This window comes from Macrotis lagotis, chromosome 7 (assembly GCF_037893015.1).
Source record: "Macrotis lagotis isolate mMagLag1 chromosome 7, bilby.v1.9.chrom.fasta, whole genome shotgun sequence".
Classification (NCBI taxonomy): domain Eukaryota; kingdom Metazoa; phylum Chordata; class Mammalia; order Peramelemorphia; family Peramelidae; genus Macrotis; species Macrotis lagotis.
In genome coordinates this window covers 57,709,975-57,729,649 of record NC_133664.1, presented here as the reverse complement: position 1 = coordinate 57,729,649, position 19,675 = coordinate 57,709,975, and the positions used below count along the sequence as shown (strand labels likewise).

The 19,675-nt window shown below is 31.8% G+C and overlaps 1 protein-coding gene across 1 annotated transcript in view; it reads right to left on the bottom strand.

Moving 5' to 3' along the window:
* The window catches only part of MALRD1 (MAM and LDL receptor class A domain containing 1), an 879,021-nt gene that overhangs the window by 575,069 nt on the left and 284,277 nt on the right, over positions 1-19,675 (bottom strand). The window contains exons 22-23 of the mRNA XM_074195229.1: positions 14,084-14,260; positions 7,843-8,005 (exon numbers count right to left, since the gene is read on the bottom strand). Of these exons, the coding sequence (XP_074051330.1) occupies positions 7,843-8,005; positions 14,084-14,260 (340 nt within the window). The remainder of the gene's footprint in view (positions 1-7,842; positions 8,006-14,083; positions 14,261-19,675) is intronic.

Below are 19,675 nucleotides of genomic sequence, written 5' to 3'. Positions count from 1 at the left end.
TGATTATAAAATATTTCATAAATAGCATAATTTTTGTAACATGAAGGAAAATTACATACCTTAGTATCCATATTTTATTGTTACATAATTTAGAAAGCATATTTATCAGTTTCAGGACTTATAGCTTAACTAAGTATCTGGCAAACTATCTTATGATGCATGAATATACACATGTATACACACACATATATTCATAAATACATATATCTATATACTTATAAATAAGTACAGACTATATAAACGCACAGGCACAGAGAAACATAATTTACAAATGTTTTCTTTAATGTATTCAATTCAATAATAAGAATCTGTACCCACTATGGCTCTTATGTGCCTAAAATTGTTCTAATCGAGCTAAATGACATTATATTAAAGTTGTCTAATTAAATGAAAAAACATATTTCATTTTCTTAATTAAAGCAAGAGTTAATTATTGATATGTTAGAAATGTAAAAAAATGGAAACTTATCTCTGGCACATTATAGCACAGTAGTTTTTTCTATTATTAAGGATTTAAAGTTATAATTATGCTAATTTTCATTGCATGATCATACTACATTGAATTTCAATTGCCCAAAAGTGTTTACTCATGTAAAAGAAAAGTGTTACAATTTATTTTGAAGTTAGCTACTAGTGATTTCTTTAAGAGTTCTGTAAAATTATAGTAAGGCATTATCTTTAGATTAAAAATCTTGAGAGACTAGAAATTATTTGGAGGAGTAAAAGACGTCTAAGTATGTCAGTTAAATAGGAGCAAAGTCTACTCTTAAAAAGGATCTATATAAAAATATATTCTTTAATGTTATAGGAACTAAAATTGATTTAAGTGAACGTTGCTTACAGCAGAAAGTATTATTATGTTTTCAATTTTACAGTGGCTGTTAAGGATGTCCACATTCAGCAGTTAGATATAGAGTGTGATGGAGAAATGCTTACTGAAAACTACATGCATTACTTAGATCCCAAACAGTCTATAAAGTATATGACTAAACAAATGCACAAGATATGAAGGAATGCAGGTATGTTTACAGTGGGGCACATAATTCATTTTCATTTTCAAAAGAATGGTAAGTAAGTATCCTAGCATTAATAAGGCAATTTAGTTACCTAGACTTTACCAATATGTTCCCTTCTTAAGAAATTAATGGATTCTATTCTGCCACAGTAATTCTGAATAAGATGTTCCATATCCAAAAAAGCATCCTAACAGCTACAAAATAGGTTTTGTAATCCAGAGTACTTTTAAAAATAGTTGCCTTTTTTACTTATAAGTAGACCTAAAATTTAGGTTAACAAAAGTAAAAATAAATCCATTTGATTTGAGAGCTGATGAAAGACCTGCTCTCCCTTTGACTAGAATTAAAATGGTAAAAGAAAATGAAAATGAAAGGAATTTCCAGAAATATTAACACTAGATAATTAAGAGAAACATTTAGGATATACCTATAAAATTCACTGTGATTAAGTAAAGTTCAGACAAAATGATTTTTTCACAGAATATATTTTATTATCACTGAATTTCCATATGACATATGAAAATCAGTTTTGTGATCACTGATTAAGGGCTTAAAAGAGTAATTTAAACAGAAAACCTACTGTCCCTAGGAAAAATGTGGTCTGGGATGATGAATCTTGTTGAATCAATGACTTTATAATAGGGGCTCCTGCTAAACTGATAATAGGGAAATTCAAATGAAAAGTATGTTTAGACCCAAGGATTTAAAAATTGACTTTCCTTGTTTATGGACATAAAAACTTAACAGATTGTATGTAACAAAAAGTACTTTTTGTAATACAGATAAAAATTAAAATAAATTTGCTAGTGCAAAAGCTATAGAATTTTTTATTATTAGCAGTGACCAGCATTTTTGACTTGCTGAGAGAGATTTGTTAATTAAGCTGATTTTAAAGGTCACCACAAGGGATGTGGGATTATAGGAAAGCTCAACATGGCCAAGGTTATATAATACTTCAAATTCCAGCTCTATCCTGATATATTTAAAAATGCAATAGTTCCAAAGGGTAGAAGGTAGCTATTTCTGAATATTTCTACTTCAATGGACAGACTCTTTAAAAGGAATTATAGCAAAGTAGAGTTGTGTTTTTCCTCAAATAGGGATATAATCGAAAAATTCTTAAAACAGTATAGCATACAAATCATACTTGGAACCCCAAAAGGATCATCAAGTTTGCATGTCCTTTACTTACTGGTTCCAATAAAATGCAAAACATGAAATAATTAGTTCTAGAGAATTCCCTGTTTTCCTAGGGCAAAACAAATTGAGTATTTTAAGAACAAATGATCACAACTGCAAGGAATCAATGTGAGTTCATACTATCTATCTCCTGAATTCAAGATGCAAAATCAGGCAAACATTTTTTGTAAATGGATGACAAATGTGGAATATGTTTTCTTGAAAACCTTAAATATGGTCTTTAATCAATGGATTTATAATATATCATTTAAATCTCTCAAGGCTAAACATTTAAGTTCAGTGTAATTTTTCATTCCATTTTTTTCTTAAAACATTTTCCAAGAAGTCCCTTTCTGACCAACATTAGTTTCTATAATCATCATCATCATCATCTCAATCAGAAATATATATATATATATATATATATATATATATGTATTTGATTTTTCAGGATATAAAATTAAATTTAATATCTGATACTCTTTTTCTAAGGCCATTTACCTCAATATGTCCCAACCTACCCACTATATTTTGTTTCTCAAATATAATATCTTTCTTAGATTCCAAGTTTCCTTAGTATATTGGAAATATTGAGTAAGAAAGAAAAGACATAATGAGAAAGATCTTTTGTCCGTTTATTAGTTTTTAAAAAAATACTTATCATCAATAAAAATTTAATACAATTACAGCAAAATATATAAAAGTTGAGTATTCAGATGCTAGGTTATAAATTGGAGCCCTTTGCAAGCTTAAGAATCTGTCATGAAAGAGTATGTATTTATTATCATGCTTACCAAAGCTGGGTAATAGCAAGAACTACTTAGCATTTTGAAAACTGCTGACTAAACAGAATAAAAACCATACTCACTCTGCCAGCTAAGTGAGCCTGGTGAATTGGATGCAAAACCTAATCTAAAAAAAATAAATTAAATTTTAAAAATGACAATATAGCTTAATACTGGGCCATTATACTGTGAAAGTAAAAACAATAAATATGCCAAATCTACTCTCCTTAGATTCTGCTCTTTTATCTATATTTTCATTTAGGGCACTAGAAGGAAAAGTGAGGAGTCAGGAACACCTAGATTTGATTCTTTTCTCAGACAATTTCTTACTGGGATTTAAGGCATGTCACTTAACCTTTAATAGTCTCAAGTTTCAGATATGTAAAATGGGCATGATAACAATATTTACCTATAAGGATCAAATACATGCAAATTTTAAAGCTCTATTTAAATTCTGTATCAAAATCTATCAGTATTCTAGCTATTTTTTATCACTTAAGAGTGAACATGATTTTAGATGATCTTTTTTTTCCTTTCAAACTCACAAGATTTATGGAGATGTGATACAATGGTAATGAGTTATGGCATGTTTAGATGGACCACAGAAGAATCATCAATTAGCTCTGCATTTTTGTCAGTCCAAGGCAGTACAAGGAAAACTCCAACAGTGAAATTTCAACAAACAGTAGCCAACTGTCAAGTCATGATCAAAACACTATGTTATTAATCATTGCTGTTATATATTATTTCACCATGCAGATCACTGCTGATGAGCTTTAAATCAAGAGATGCTTAAATAAAGCTCATTTTTAAGGAGCAGGAAAATAGCAGAGAGACCAAAACAAAGCCAGAGAGTAGAAGGGGGGGGAAGGAATTACGTGAAATATACTTAAACTGAAAGCTTTAGGTAAAATGCTTTTCCTTGAATCTAACTTTATTTTGGCCAGAGGCAAATAGGAGCTGGACAATATCTGTAGATCTAACTTTCTTTGAAGTACTGTGGGTTCAGTCTGGTAGAATATAAAACTCAAATGGTAGAGAAGATCTAACACAGATTTACCAACAAAGGTCCTTCTTGGATGTGACTTGGGATTCCAATGTCATTTTCAATAAGGTTTTTGTGATGTCAACAAAGGGAAAGAGAAAAGATTTTATCTTCCAACACAGCACATGTTTCTTATTCAATAAAATTGTTAACACTCAGAAGGCAAGAGATTTAACCACTGTATTTTGGGAATTAAAAAAAATGATTGTAGAAAGGGAAATGAAAATTAGACATCAATAAAATGTGTGGAGGGATTGACATAGTGAGAAAGGGAATTGTGATTAATAGGAATGAGTATCCAAAATAAAAGTGAATAAGTGTATGTCTACGCAATACCTCTTCACTGGTCAAATACATTTGGAATACTCTTACTTCTTATCTCCAACTCTGGTTTCCTTCAAAACTCAGTTTAAATCGTTCCATGTACTGAGTGTTATTCCAAACTCCCTCCACAAAACATTTCTTTTTTGGTTACCATCCATTTACTCTTTGTATTTTTGGACAGAAACTCTGAGGGTCTTTCCCTCCAAGATTGACTTTTTGAGTGGAGAGGACCAAGTTAAAGAGAATATTCCCTGCCTTATTTTCTTTCTTAACTGCCTTAATATCTGAATGGACCCTGCCTCAATCAGACTGAGAGCTGTTAAAGACCCTAGTTTAAAAAGACCAACATCTCCCATTTCATCCAGGGCCATCTCGTCATCATGATTCATATCTGGCCATTGGATCCAGATGATTTCAGAGGAAAAAGTGAGATTAGTGACTTAGCACAACCCTCCTCAGTCAAATCCAAATCACATGTTTGTCATGATATCATCAGCCTGATGTCATGGTCTTCTTTGAGAACAAAGGACATACAACAGCTTAGATATGCCTAGTCTTTTGCATATTTCCCCTCCCACAGCCCAGTTAGAATGCTGGTTTGTTCAGGGGAGGAACATACTTGCTTGCCTTTCTTTGGATCCCTAGTACTTAGCAGTTTCTGATGCATAATAAAGTCATACTATGCCACAGATTTAGAATTAGAGGAGATGATAAAGGCCATAAAGTCCAACCCATTCTGTTTACAGATGAGGAAATGAAGTCAACCCATAGTGATTTGTCCAAATTCATCCAGAGAGTACACAACTGAGGTAAGATTTGAATAGAACCTTTTTAATTCCAGAGTCAAGGTGCTGATCATTTAACTCCAGAGTCAAAGTGCTGAAGTATAAACAAAATTTATAGTAGACAAAGAAATAAAAAGATAGAAAGGTTAGGAAATATGATGAGATATTTTAAATAATGAACTTTTATTAAAGATTTTAAACATTTTTAAAATGTAATATTTAAAGAATAAAAAACTCACACTTCTAGAGAACCTTGGGTATACTTAGCATTTTTCCTGAGAATCATATATAATAGCATGTTATTTTAATTATTTTTTTGTTTTGTTCATCAGTTATTTTCCCCTGGGGCTCCCCTGGCATTGCTATTTCCTTCTGCAGCTCATTTTGCATATGAAGAAACTGAGGGACAGAGAGTGAAGTAACTTTCCCAGGGTCACACAGGTAGAAAATGTCTGAGGTCAGATTTAAAGAGCAGTCTTCCTTATTCCAAGTCCAGTGCTCTATCCAGCACACCAACTAGCTGACTCATTATAATTTTTTTTTAGATTTTGCAAGGCAATGTGGTCAAGTTACTTGCCTAAGGTCACACAATTAGGCAATTATTAAGTGTCTGAAGCCAGATTTGAACTCAGTCCTCCTGACTCCAGGACTGCACCAACTAACCCCACCACAACCCATTTTAAGTTTTTAGTGATGAACAAATAGAGGTGCTTGGTACAGTGGAATGAGTACTAAATTTGGGTTTTTGCAAGGCAAATGGATTAAGTGGCTTGCCCAAGGCCACACAGCTAGGTCATTATTCAGTGTCTGAGACTGGATTTGAACCCAGGTACTCCTGACTCCAGGGCCAGTGCTTTATGCACTACACCACCTAGCCACCCCGAGTACTAAATTTGGAATCAGAGGACCTGATTTCTAGTCTTGGTCCTATGTTGGTTCTCCTGCTTATTTAGATGTTGTAGATTTAGTGAAGTATGGAAGAGTATAGCAGAGGAAGAAACATGTTTCATACCAATACTACTTTAATTTAACTTTTTTGTAAATACCTATTTTTTAAATAAAAGACTATTTAGGACAGATTGACACATTCTCAATTGATAACCTTGGAAAGAAACAAAATGAAGGCTCTTAGAGCAAAATGGCATTAATGAATCACTCCTCAGTTCTTAGGATTATGTCTAGAATCCTGGGAAATGCAGTATTGATATAGATGATGTGATGGTGTATGATGTGGATGATGTGGAGAAAAAGAAGAAAGTCATAGAGATGTGTCAAAGCAAAACTTGTCTTCTTACTTTAACACAATTAGTCCTTCCATTGCATCATGCTACTCTTGATATTTTAATCTGATCCTCAAAACAATTCTGTAAGATGAAGAAAGTGAGGCTAAGTTTACACTTCATGATTCAAATTTAAGTCCTTTGAATTCAAAACCACTATAGTTTATAAATAGAAATGCCTTAAGGTTAACTTTTTTTAATTGAACTTGTGATTTTTAACTGTATAGGAAGCTTCCAAAGAACAACTTAGTCTGCCAGCATCTGCTCTCCAACTTGTAATCTTAGAGGTGTCAAACACAGCTCACAGACCACACATACTCTACAACACTCCCAAGTGGGGCTGACCCAGACTAATATTTGAAAAATACTTAACAAAATAAATAAAAAGACAATAAAAAGAGATACTATTAGCATACAGTTTTCTAAGTCAATATGCATTTGTAGGCATCCTTATGCACAATTTGGTGTTCTTTATTACTATATGAAATAAAACCATTGGTCTTAGAGAACCAGCTGAATCTTTGAAAAATTGAATGAAATGCACACATATCAAATTTATTTTCATTTATAATCAGTTTTAGAAAGTCAGTATATTGAAATAGATTATTATTATTATTATTATTATTATAGTCAGTAATTTGGGGAGATCCAGAGTTTCTCCTTTAGTCACTGAAGATTGAATTAACTCACTTGTCAGCCTTAGTTAGACCTCAACTAAACTTAAAAGGAATTCAACCTAAGGTGGGAAAGTCCATTAAGCTCTGTTCAGTTTTGCGTGAAGATAAATTCTTCAATTAAATTTTCATTGACTAGGAAATTTAGAAGTGATATACTCAAAGTTACATCCCTCAGTTGCTAGTTAGAATAGTTTCATCTCTTACAGCAATATGCATTCTCTTTCTTAACTTCTTAACCAGTCAAAGTTGATTGCCACTCTTAGGAACAACCACTCTTCCAAAGAGGATATAAACTTTGATCCAGCTACTAAGAGCGGGTCTTTAGCATTTGAGAGTATTACTGACATTTTTTATTAATAAAGTCTATTAACAAATTGATTAACCTCCTAGAAATTATGTCTCTTATACTTTTTAAATGCATACAAACTCACACAAATTTTACATAATTTTATAACCATCACTTTTTTATTCTTCTTATACTCTATTCTAGTAATAGCCATATGTATATGATATATATGTTTATAAATATGGGAAGAATATGTATATGCATATGTATACAAATATGGGGGGTTAAGATACTCTAAGAGTCCTACAAGGAAAGATGACAAGTAAATTTAATTTTGAAAATATCTGTTAAAATTCTAAATTTTGCCCTTCTGATAATTTTAGCCCAGCCAGCTATTTTTTTAATGATACCAGGAAACTGGATTAACAATTCCTAAGAAAATTATTCAAATGGATAGTCACTTACTTTGTGTGGTCCACTGCTGGCCTGTGTTTTTCCTCTCCATGATGTATACTAGCTCCATTTCCAAGTCCCCACCTAAAGGTATTAAATGCTTGAATTTTTTCCATTAATGCTGGTTGATACCATCTACATAAATTTCCATTTTCAAAACTGCAGACTTCCATAACTAAAGAAGAAAATAATAAGATGATGTTCATAATAAGCATATGAGTAAATAATTTTGTCGTCAGCTATCACCTGCCTTAATATTTCAAAAGACCTTGAATTTCTCAAAGAGGATACTTCCCCCAGTAATGTAGATAGAAATCTCTCTGCAAAGTAATAAAATATCTAGAATTTCTGTGGCATCAATATGCATCACCCTTTGGCCAAAATTATAATAATCCTCTCAAGTTCAATTAAGCTGGTTCTGGAATACTAGTGAACTAGCATGGTACTGAATACTTTTCTAAGTTAGGAAGACCTGCCAAAATGTGTTCCCTATCTTCACAGCCTTTAAAGATAAAGGCTATCTGCATGGAAGGATTAAATGCCACTCAAAGACTTTAGTGGAAAAAGAATTCTCTTCTAAGATTTCATTGCACAACATACCTCAAATTACAGACAACAAATTAATTATGTGGAAGGTCTTTTAAAATAGATTTTTTAAAAATATATGGAGCCTAAATTTTCTGAGTAAAAATCTTACAAACAATTAATATTGTATTGCATTTATCATTCTAAAATATTAGTTGGCTTCTAAATATATTGATATCATTTTTATTTATTAGAAATACAATTTCTAATATTCTTTGAAACTTTATTCTTTTTAGTATCTTGATCTCTCTTCAACTCATGATTGCTTTTTCCTTTATTGTCTTCATTTGTTTATGAAATCTCATTCCCACTCATTCCCATACTGAAAACACAAAAAGAAATCTATGAATTTCAATATATGGAATTCTACGAATCCAACTTTGAAAATCTATGAATTTTAAATTACTAAAGGCAGAAATAAGTCTTGCTAAATATATGTTTCCCTTCATTAAAGTCTCTATTTGTTGTGTTGAAGGCAACTCTAGATTTAGAAGGGCTAGAGAAATCTGTCATACTACAATAGACCTGGGGATCACCATCTAAATTTGAAAGACTGACAGAATCTTCATTATCAAGTGATATTTTTTAATGACAGTAAGTCTTAAATAGAAAACTAGGAAGTTATGAGAGGGTATGCTGTTTTTATCATTTTCAGGAGCATAAAATAACAGATCACTGTGAAATATAATTATTTTACACTATCAACTTCTTGCTTTTCAAAAGTCATTTCATTAATAAATCACTTATATGAAGTCTTTTGACTTCAATGAAAGTTTAGGACACTGCTTTTTTGGAGTCAGAAAAATTGCATTCAAATTGTGCCACTGTCATTTATTTTTTGATGTTAAAATAAGCAAATTAATTCCTCTCTTCAGTCTGTAATTTCTTCTCTAAAATGAGGGAACTGGACTAGATGGCTTCTGAGTTCCCTTCTGGTTTTTAGTCTTATGACTATTCAACTAGTGGAGTCAAAAAACTGTCACGAGTTTCAAAATATATCCATATGCTAATGAAAAATATTTAAAGGAATATCTTTAAAGTAAATAGAATTGTGTCAATTTTTATAATCATATTTATGCATATTTACCAAATGTTTTTGAAAAGAGATTTGAGACAATAAATTTCTTTTCTCACTATAGACAGTCAAGCTAAAAAATGTGCCCAATCTAGAAACCATCACAGATTTTCAGGACTAGTTTCATAACACAAAGATGTGGCAAATATAGGAGGGTCATAGAATCAATTTCTGTACAAAAGGATATTCATTCACTTTTTAATCCCTTCCTAAATAAACAGAATGTTTCCAAGATTTCAATAGCATCAAGTTGAAATTCATGGGACTTTGAAGTCACCAAAGAATGATTGCCAAAACCATGAATTCTATCTCTAAATTTAACAAGTTGGAAACTGGAAAATCTAGTTGATTTTGAAAGGCATATATAAATTGTGAATAATCTTTTCTATGTATTTTAAGGTCTTCAAAAAATTATTCTCATTTATTTCTGAAAGAGTACATTAGTGATCTTAATGATTTCCCATAGGAAAATGTGTTCAAACACCTTTCATGTTATTTTCTTCTATCTAAGTTCTATTTCCCTTGCTAATTTGAACTAATTATTATCTAATCAAAATCATACAAAATGAGGCTTCATAAGTCTGGATTTTGTGAATTATTTAATTTAGGTTGGTTAGTAAATTTATGGTGTGTACATTTATTAGGAATTATTTTAGCATGGTTCAAAGAATATATCTCCAAAGGTATCCATTAAAAATGAACCCTGAAATTTAATGACAAAATAGTTCTAAGTCACTAAAGAAAATTTCGACTTTATAGCCTGTACTTTTAAGGCACCATGAAACCTGTGCCAAGGCACAAACTCACTTGATAACTAGCTGAAGGAAATCTACTCAATTCTCATAACTATGACAGGGTGACTATTAAAAATATAATTATATAGTACAAAAAGGAATAAGACTTTTCAAATTTCATGGTTTCTAATCTAGTATTTAATCTATTTAACATTGCTCATTTTTCTTCACTCTCATACTTTAGGGTTGTTTTTGTTTGTTTAATTTACTCTTTGTCATACCACCAAACTGCAAATGGATAGTTTCTTGCTATTTTAAAATTTTCCTTCTCATCACTAAGTGATGGATTTTTAGTATTATAACCATAAAATAAATGATAAATGCAATATGTAGGAATAATTTCTCAACAAGTGATCTGCATTTAAACCCACTAAATTGACCTTTTAAAATAAGTTATTGATTCTGGAAAATAGGAAAGAAATAAAGGAATAGACATTGATATAGACTGTCACTGTCTCCCAAAAATTGCTTTATAAAAAGATTTGGGAGCTATGAGTCAACACAACTTTCAACATCAGCACTTTTGTTATAGAATGTAGATCATTTTTAAAAAGATTTTGTATCCATAAAGTGCATATTGTTAAATAGTTACCAATGGTTCCTCAATTTCTATTTTGTACAAAATAATAGTTTTGATATATTCCAAATTAGTCTCTAGTAAGGATTTAGCCTTATCTAGATATGGTTTGGCATTGTTCACCTGTATTTTGTGCTATTATTCTATTCTAGTGTTTTTCTCTCCCTGTATAGCATATTAAAAATTATTAGAGTGCAAATATCTTGATTGAATTATTATTGATACTGATCATGACAAACCTTGCAATTTTGTTCCTTCTTCCACATTCCAGCATGATTTATTTTTGCTGGTTTAAATTTTTTCTGACTTTTTGTAAATTTGATTTTGTTGCCATTTCCAAGTGTTTTATGATTTAATATTGTTCATAATTTGTCATGAAGTTCGATTGGAAAATTATACAATAATTCTATAAATAAAAATTATAGACCAGCATTTATAGTATCCTTAATCTTCTATATATCTTTACATGGAAATTATATCAAATATTTCCAGAATAAGAACATTTCTGGGTACTTTTACTCTCAATATGACAACAAACTTATTTATGAGTTAATTATCCTAGGAGACTATGATAGTTTATATCAATGTCTATTATTTTATTTATTACTCACTTTCCAGAATCATCTACTTCCTTCAAAAAAAGGTCAGTTTAGGGAATTTTTTTTAACAATTTGTGATATCTTCTAATGTTTTATTCTTTTGATTTGGTGTTGATTTTGAATTTTCTTCTAACCAATCCATTGATTCGATCACAGATCACTGGTTTGTAAATTATTTCTACAATCTGTGTTTTATTTATTTATTTATTTATTTATTGGTTCATGGCTAAAAATACATAACTTTGTGACTAGAAGGAAACCAATAAGACATTAACTGCCTTTAATGATTTCAGATAGACCTGACCAATTGAAAGTGATTAAAAAAACCTGGCAATGTGAATTGTTGCACTTCTACAAGTAATATTTTAATGACATCAGAGAATGGAAGAGGTATTAGAGGATTTGAGGAGGGTAAAACAAAAATTTTTATTTGAAGGAAAGATTATAGTATAAAATATTGTAAATAATTGGACAACTCTAATTTTTGAAAATTCTAGAAAGGAAAGTTGTGGTCATAAAAATATATCTTAGGGTCATTATAGACTAATATAGATCTGGGGAATGCTAAAGATGCCATTTATATCTGTGTGATAAATTTGACAAATTCTCTCATTCTTTCCTACTAAGAAGATGAACAAACTTTATCTAAATGATTGTACATTTAGGTTTATTTAAAATTGACTTAATAGCCTGATCCAAAATGTACTTATTAATGATTTGGCTATAAATTAGAATGAGATTTATGACAGATTAACTCAAGGGATCTATGCTTGTTTCTTTATTCCTCAACCTTTTTTGCAATAATTTAAATAAAAGCACAAATATATAATTCTTAAATGATATAAATATATATATATATATATATATATAGGAGAAATAATTAACAAATTGCAGAACTGAGTCAGTTTACAAAGTAAAAATGTTGGTCACATTCAATAAGATGACATTTAACAGAGACAAAATCTAATAAAGAAGAGGCAATGATTGATAACACTTTGTAAAAATCGAGATATGGGAATTTTATGGGATGGTAAATTCAGTGTGAGCTATAAGTATTATAAGACTGTCAAAAAAAGCAAAAGAAAATTAGGCTGCATTAAAAGAGGTATATCTACTGTGAATGAGTAGTGACTAGCTATGTACTCTCCCCTGGTTAGCTAATATTTCAAGGATTGTATTCAGTTCTGCACAACAAATTTTAGTAAGGCTATTCCAATTAATTACACTGTCAAGAGAAGGGCCAGGAGGATAGTAGAACTTATTATTAATTAATTAATTATATGATTAATAAGTTAAAACAATGCTTATAGAGTATTTTAAGGTTTGCAAAGCACATCACAAAAATTAACTTATTTGATCCGATATCCCTGGAAGAGAAGGGTTAATATTAAACCCTTTTCACAGATGAAGAAACTGAGAAAACAGAGGCTAAATGACTTGTCCAATATCACATATATCTTAAGTTTGTGAAACTCAATTTGACCTAAGGTCTTTGTATACAAGTGAGGACCAGTTGAAAGAAATAGGGTGAGTATGGGGGGAAGAGTAATTTAAGCTGGATAAAAGAAGTTGCAGAGGGAATAGGGATGAACTCTTTCTTCTAATATTTGGAGGAACTTCATCTGAAAGCCTAAAACTCTGCTTGTGCTTAGAAGGTAGATTTAAGAAAAATCATAGTCAAATTTAGTCTTGAAAAGGGAATAATATGGGAAATAATGCATTTTCACTCATTGGAGGATTTTGAGCAAATGTTTGATGACACCCTCTTTCAGGGGTGAACCTTAGATTTTAATGTTAGAATTCACTTTGATGACATTCAATTTGAACTTTAATCAGAGGTTCTCCTAATTGGGTAGAATTTTGTCCAATAATATTCCTAAGAATTAGGCCAATCTCATCATTGGTCCTGTCTGAAAGAGGGAATGTTGATGATATTTGGCCTTCATTCTCAAAGAAGACTATGACAACGGGGAGGTGATACCATGACTAGCAAGCAAATTGAATTTGAGTGAGGGTGTGCTGTGCTTAGTATCATTTTTTCCTCCAAAGTCATCTGAGTCCAATGGCCAGATATAAATCAGGATGACTGGAGATGGCCCTGAATGTGAGACAATCAGGGTTAAGTGATTTGCCCAAGGTCACACAACTAGTAGGTGTCAAATGTCTGAGACCAGATGTGAACTCATCCTCCTGACTCCAAGCCCAGTGCTCTGTCACTGAGCCACCTAGCTGCCAATGGATGAGGGAATAAAAAATAGAAATGCCTAATACCTAATCTACTAATAAGTAGTTATGAACAATTGAAAAATAATCATTTCATTCATCTAGGTATCTGCTGGACTAGGTAAGGCCCGTTCCATCTCGGATAATCTATGATGAATCTGATCTTTGGAAACCATAGTTGAGAGGACCATACTTGATACCACTCTATTTGTTCTTAGGACATAATCCTGACTTTATTCCTGGTTCAAAGGGACCAAAGTCTGTTATTCTCCCACAGTAATTCTAAATCTATATTAGTTCTGACCGTGGCAGGATATTCCTATTTTTCTCATCAGATCACATGCAATAATATTGCTTATTTGGAGGAAAATCTACAGAATTCATTCAAGGGTTTACCTACCACAAGAAGCCTCATCTGACTTGTCAGGACAGTTATATCTGAAATCACATTTCTGAATCTTTTCAATACAGTGGCCATTTGACCTACAAACAAATTTGTCATCTGTGCAGTTGTGTGGTGGAAGAGTTACTGGAATCATGGTTCCTGGTGGTGTCGTTAAATTCAATGGCAAATTTCCTGAAGAAGAAATAATAAACCCACATTAATACAAGAGATTTGTAGTTTCTTTACCTCCATTAAAATGTAATGAATATTGCTGATAATCAAGACTCCAATTATAATTCAAGTATTTACTGGAAAGGAAATAAATCTTTTGTAATTTGTACATCTACTTTCAACTCTTAGTATAGATGCTATTTGTAGCTTTTTAGTGAATGAACAATTAGATGTGATGTCTACATCCTTTGAATGGGTCAAAAAAATTAAGAAATTTCATAAAGACTTTTCTGTACTTTTGGGGATGTAAATCTCCCATTTTGTCAAAAGTGGGGATTCCGCAATGACAAACTCCTACTAATACAGACTTAGAACTGTTCTGTAAGTCATAGTCTTAAAGACCTGGCTGGTGCACTGAGAGTTTTAGTGACTTGCCAAGAATAAGCCAGCTTCTATTTCAAGAGGTAGAATTTCAGTTTTCCTGCCTCCAAAGATTAACTCTGTAGTCACTATGCATGCTGCTTCTCTTTTCTAGTAATTTGAATAATTAGAGAGATAAATTACACAATAATAACCCAGTAAACTTGAGAGGAATACTCTAAAGTAATTTCTGTTTTTATAATATTATAAAATAACTAGAATTCTCTCATTATATTTTGAAAAAAATTAAAACCTATTACTCCTCCCTAAACAATCCCCATCTATGGAGTTAGTTGAGAATAAACCTAAGTAATCTCAAAATTTTTTAATGACCTTTCCTCCAGAAAGATGCTGATTATTTAACAATCTCCCACTGAAAGCTGTTCTTTTATTTAATTATATGAAAGGAAACTTTCCAATGAGTGTTAGTTGGAATAATGGGAAATTTCCTTTTGTACCCTGATAATTGAGACACTTTCAATCACACAGTTTTGAAGGAATTATTCTAAAAAATCAATGCTGAATCAATTTGCTAGGATCTGTAAAATATTTAATAATAAATCTATCAAAATACTCTGCTGTTTTATGTCTCAAAGGAAAATTCAGAATAAATTATTTTGAGATGCCTCAAAAAGTTTAATAAGTTGAAATATCTTTTTCTCACTTAATCATCACCTAATCACGATGCTGGAAATTTTGAGACTGGTGGCTATGGTGCTGATGTGATATAGTTGGATATAGTAGTAGCAATGTTAATGGGGTGAGGAGGGTATGTGAGTTATTCATTTTATAAATGGAGCATTGCTATTATAAATAACATTAACAAAGTTTCAGTATAATCTTTTCTCTTTTTGAAAGATTTGATTAATTTGAGTTTTATGATTTTTCCCCTAATCTTGCTTCCCTCCCCCCCCCCACTCCCCACAGAAGGCAGTTTATTAGTCTTTACATTGTTTCCATGGTATGTATTAACCTAAGTTGAATGTGATGAGAGAGAAATCATATCCTTAAGAAAGAAACAAAGTATGAGATATAGCAGAATTACTGTCTTTGAGAAGGTGGGATTCTTTGGAAGAGTTATACTTGCATTAAATGAAAAATAATACAGATTTGTCTGGCTTGGTTAATTCAGAATGTTATGCCCTATGATTCTAATGGAACCAAAAGTGATTTTGGACTGAGAAAACTCTGTTTTTTGGCCACAGAATTCATTCCCAACTTAACCGACTTTCTTAAAAATACATTGATTTTTAAGAATTAAACTGAATATATGTTGTGGTGTAATTTTTAATGACTATAAGAAAATAAAAACTCCAAGCATATCATATATTTGACAGAAGGTTCAGAGGATTATCTAACCAAAATTGGATATTATATTTCAATTCTTTTCCTACAAATATCTTGTAATAAATATTATTAAAGCCTCTTTCTGCAATAGTAGAGACTTTCTGATAAACCAATTGTTGCTAATTCATAGTTTATTTTAACCAAATCTGTCCTCCCTACAATCTATATTGCAACTGGTATTAAAATAAAGAAAATCAATTTTTATTTTCCCCCTAATCCTGAATAGGTCGAATATGTTTTAGGCATGTGACGTTCTGAATAACTCAAATAATATGCATCTACTTCCAGGAAGCTGGAATTTTCCAATAAAATTTTCCATTTAGAAAAGAGATTAAATTTTAATACCTCAAATTTCAATTTTATTCAAAGGATTTCTTCCATAAGAAACTTTAACATATTTAAGCTTCAGAAGGTTGTTTCCAAATAAATATAGCTCCCAAACAAACACACATTCTTTTGTTGCTTTGTTTCTGTCTTTTCAGTCTCCTACTATAAAAAGTTATAAAAATGCACTCTAAAACTTTTAAAACTATTTTTCAATTGAGTGACACTGGCATGCTTGTTGTTCCTCAAACAAATCTATCGGCATTGTCTGTCCCTGCTGCCAAGAATGCTCTCAACTCCTCATCTCCTTCAAGTTTCTCTGAATTTTTTTCTAATCCCATCTGAAAATCCCCTCTTCTACCAGAAACTTTCCCCCCCACATCTTTTCATTCTATTGCCTTCCCATGTTGATTATTCCCAATTTTTCTAGCCTATAGTTGGCTTGTTTTCTCTTCCATTCAACAGTGAAGAACTTGAGGTATTCTTTTGCCGCCTTTTGAATCCCCTCTGTTTAGTGCAATGTCTTATGCTAGAAGGTACTTAATAAATCTTTACTGATTGATTCATTGATTAATTTTAAAGATTACCAGTGACTTCTCTGACTTCCTACTAGATGGAGTTCCAATGCTCTTGCTGAAGTCTTTCCCCTCCACTGCAAGTTTATCTCCTCTAATATTACATTCTATTTTATCTATCTATATCTTGCATGTTATAGGGTTATTTGACAGTTGTGGGATCTCCTATTAAGCAATAGAAACTTGTATATAACCAATGTGCTAAATAAAGGCCTATTAATGAATTCCTTATCATCCAATTCATTTTTTCTTCATCTTACAATTTTTTTCATGTTCAATACAGGTAACAACTACCCACTTCCTCTTAAAATTCTCTCCAATCTTTTTTTTTAGGTTTTTGCAAGGCAAACAGGGTTAAGTGGCTTGCCCACAGCTAGGTAATTATTAAGTGTTTGAGACCGGATTTGAACCCAGGTACTCCTGACTCCAAGGCGGGTGCTTTATCCACTGCGCCACCTAGTGGCCGCTTCTCCAGTCTTTTTTATGTACTGTTTCATTACTTCACTACTTACTGCTCATTGGATTAACCTGTTCTTTGTCTTTTACATCTTCTAATACTGTTCTCAGGATTCTTTGCATGTTTTCCCCCTCAACAATCTACTTTGAATATCAATTCCCATAGTCTTGAATATTACATCGATTGACATACTGAATCCTGGAATAATTGCCCATTTATCTTCTTTTTTCCTTTTGATTAATAAAAAAAAGTGCCCACCCAAATCTGTAGGGGGAGCTGAGATTTAAGGAGAAAAGAAGAAGAAACAGGGGAAAGAGGGAAAAACTTATTAAATACGATAGTAGGGACAATGAAAAGAGAGAAAATGACATGATTTTGCTTATAATTTGTATTCTTGTTGCACCTCAACAAACACACCATTTCTCTGGGTCCCAGTTTTCTCTTCTACAAAGTGATAAAGATTAGACCAACTGACTTTCCAGAGTCATTAAAGTTATAAATCTATAATTTTTAAAATTTTCATTGTGAAAATAATTCCTCATTACTATTCAGAAACAGTCTATTTCTGTGCTCTCTACAAAAGCAAAATTTCAATAGGTTCAAATTCCTTTAGACTTTGAGGTTATAATATTAGCTACAAAATGACTGAATTAAATTAGAAAATATTAAAACTTTGAGGCTATTTCTGATTCTGCTGTCAGTGCACTTCTGCTTTACAAAATACCATTTATACTCTGATTGAATAACATATTGTCTTTACTATAGATTGTAAGCTCTTTGAAGGCAGAAACAATTTTACTTTGGATTCTGCATCCTCTACTACAATCGACCACATAAATAGTCACTTAAAATATTTATTTATTTTTGATTAGATTATTAGACATTTCTTTTCTAAAAGCAGAATTTGTATTGGCAAACAATTTCACACTATTTCTTCCATACCTTTTTTTGTGGGGTTAAATGGCTTGCACAAGGCCACACAGCCTATTAAGTGCCTGAGGCTGGATTTGAAGTAAGGTATTCCTGACTCCAGAGACAGTACTCTATCCACTGCACCACCTAGCTGCCCCTTCACACTATTTCTTGATCTTTAGGTGTAATATAAATATAAATTTTAATGGAAACATTTGGAAAATCACATGCCTAAAGCCAATGACTATTCAGGATTGGTGGGGTTGAGTGGAAGGACATAACATAGAGAGTTTCAACACTAATACCCTTTGAATCTCTCATTAACTCCATTATCTTTTAACTGGTGCCTTCTGGTAAATCACCATTCTAATCTAGAATGCAAGCTTCCTTAGGGGCCCCATTGAAATTCCAAGTGACATTTAAAAAAATGAATTCACATTCTCCCTTTCCCCAAACCTATTCATAATCCTAGATTCCTTAGTACAGTATGTTGATTTGTTGGTGGCATTACTGTCTTCCCAAAAATCTTGGATTCCTCTCCCAATGTCACCAGTGTCACTTCAAAAAAATATCTCATTTCTGTTTCTTTTTTTGATCTATTCATAGCTAAAATTCTACTTGACACCTTTATTACCAAACATTTGCAATAAGCTAAAAAATAATATATTAAAATTATTTAGTTTTACTATATTAGAAAAATGTATGTCATTCATTTAATATAGCAGTATCAGATATACTATATGATCCACAGACATCCACTGAGTTTTTCATTAGGATAATGAAAAGCAAAAGTCAATTGACAAGCATCTATGACCAAAAGTGTTTACAACTTTTCATCTTTAGTCTACCTCCTCTTCTAGGGATAAAAAGAGGAATATTTCCTCATCTCTTTCTTTAGTCAAATTGCAAAATTACAACTACAAAGCACTTGACTTTCTTTGCATCATCATAATGATCCTCACAATTATACTTTAGTAATATCCTTCCCTCTGTTCCCTTACCTCCAAATTCTCTCTCTGTGTTTGCCAGAGAAATTTTCCTAGTACAAATCTTCCATGCCTTTTCCCCTGCTGGTCTCTCCATCTGGAATCTACTTATAGTATTGCTTGTTAAAAGTTAATCTATCCCAAAGGCCCAGTTTAAATGTCAGTAGTTTGGTGATGCCTTCCCAGACCCACCAGCTAGAAGCAATTCTCCTCTTTGCTTCCCTGATCCTGTATTTGTGTGTATTTTGCTTTCCTACACCCTTTCTATTACCTTGTACTGAATTGTCTAGCCTGTCCGACTGTAAACTCTAAAGACCAAGACCACGTATCTCCTTTAGCAACTAGTACATCATTTTGCATAGAAAGAATAGCAACTGCATCTGTGATTTTACTGATATAGAAAACTACCAAATAA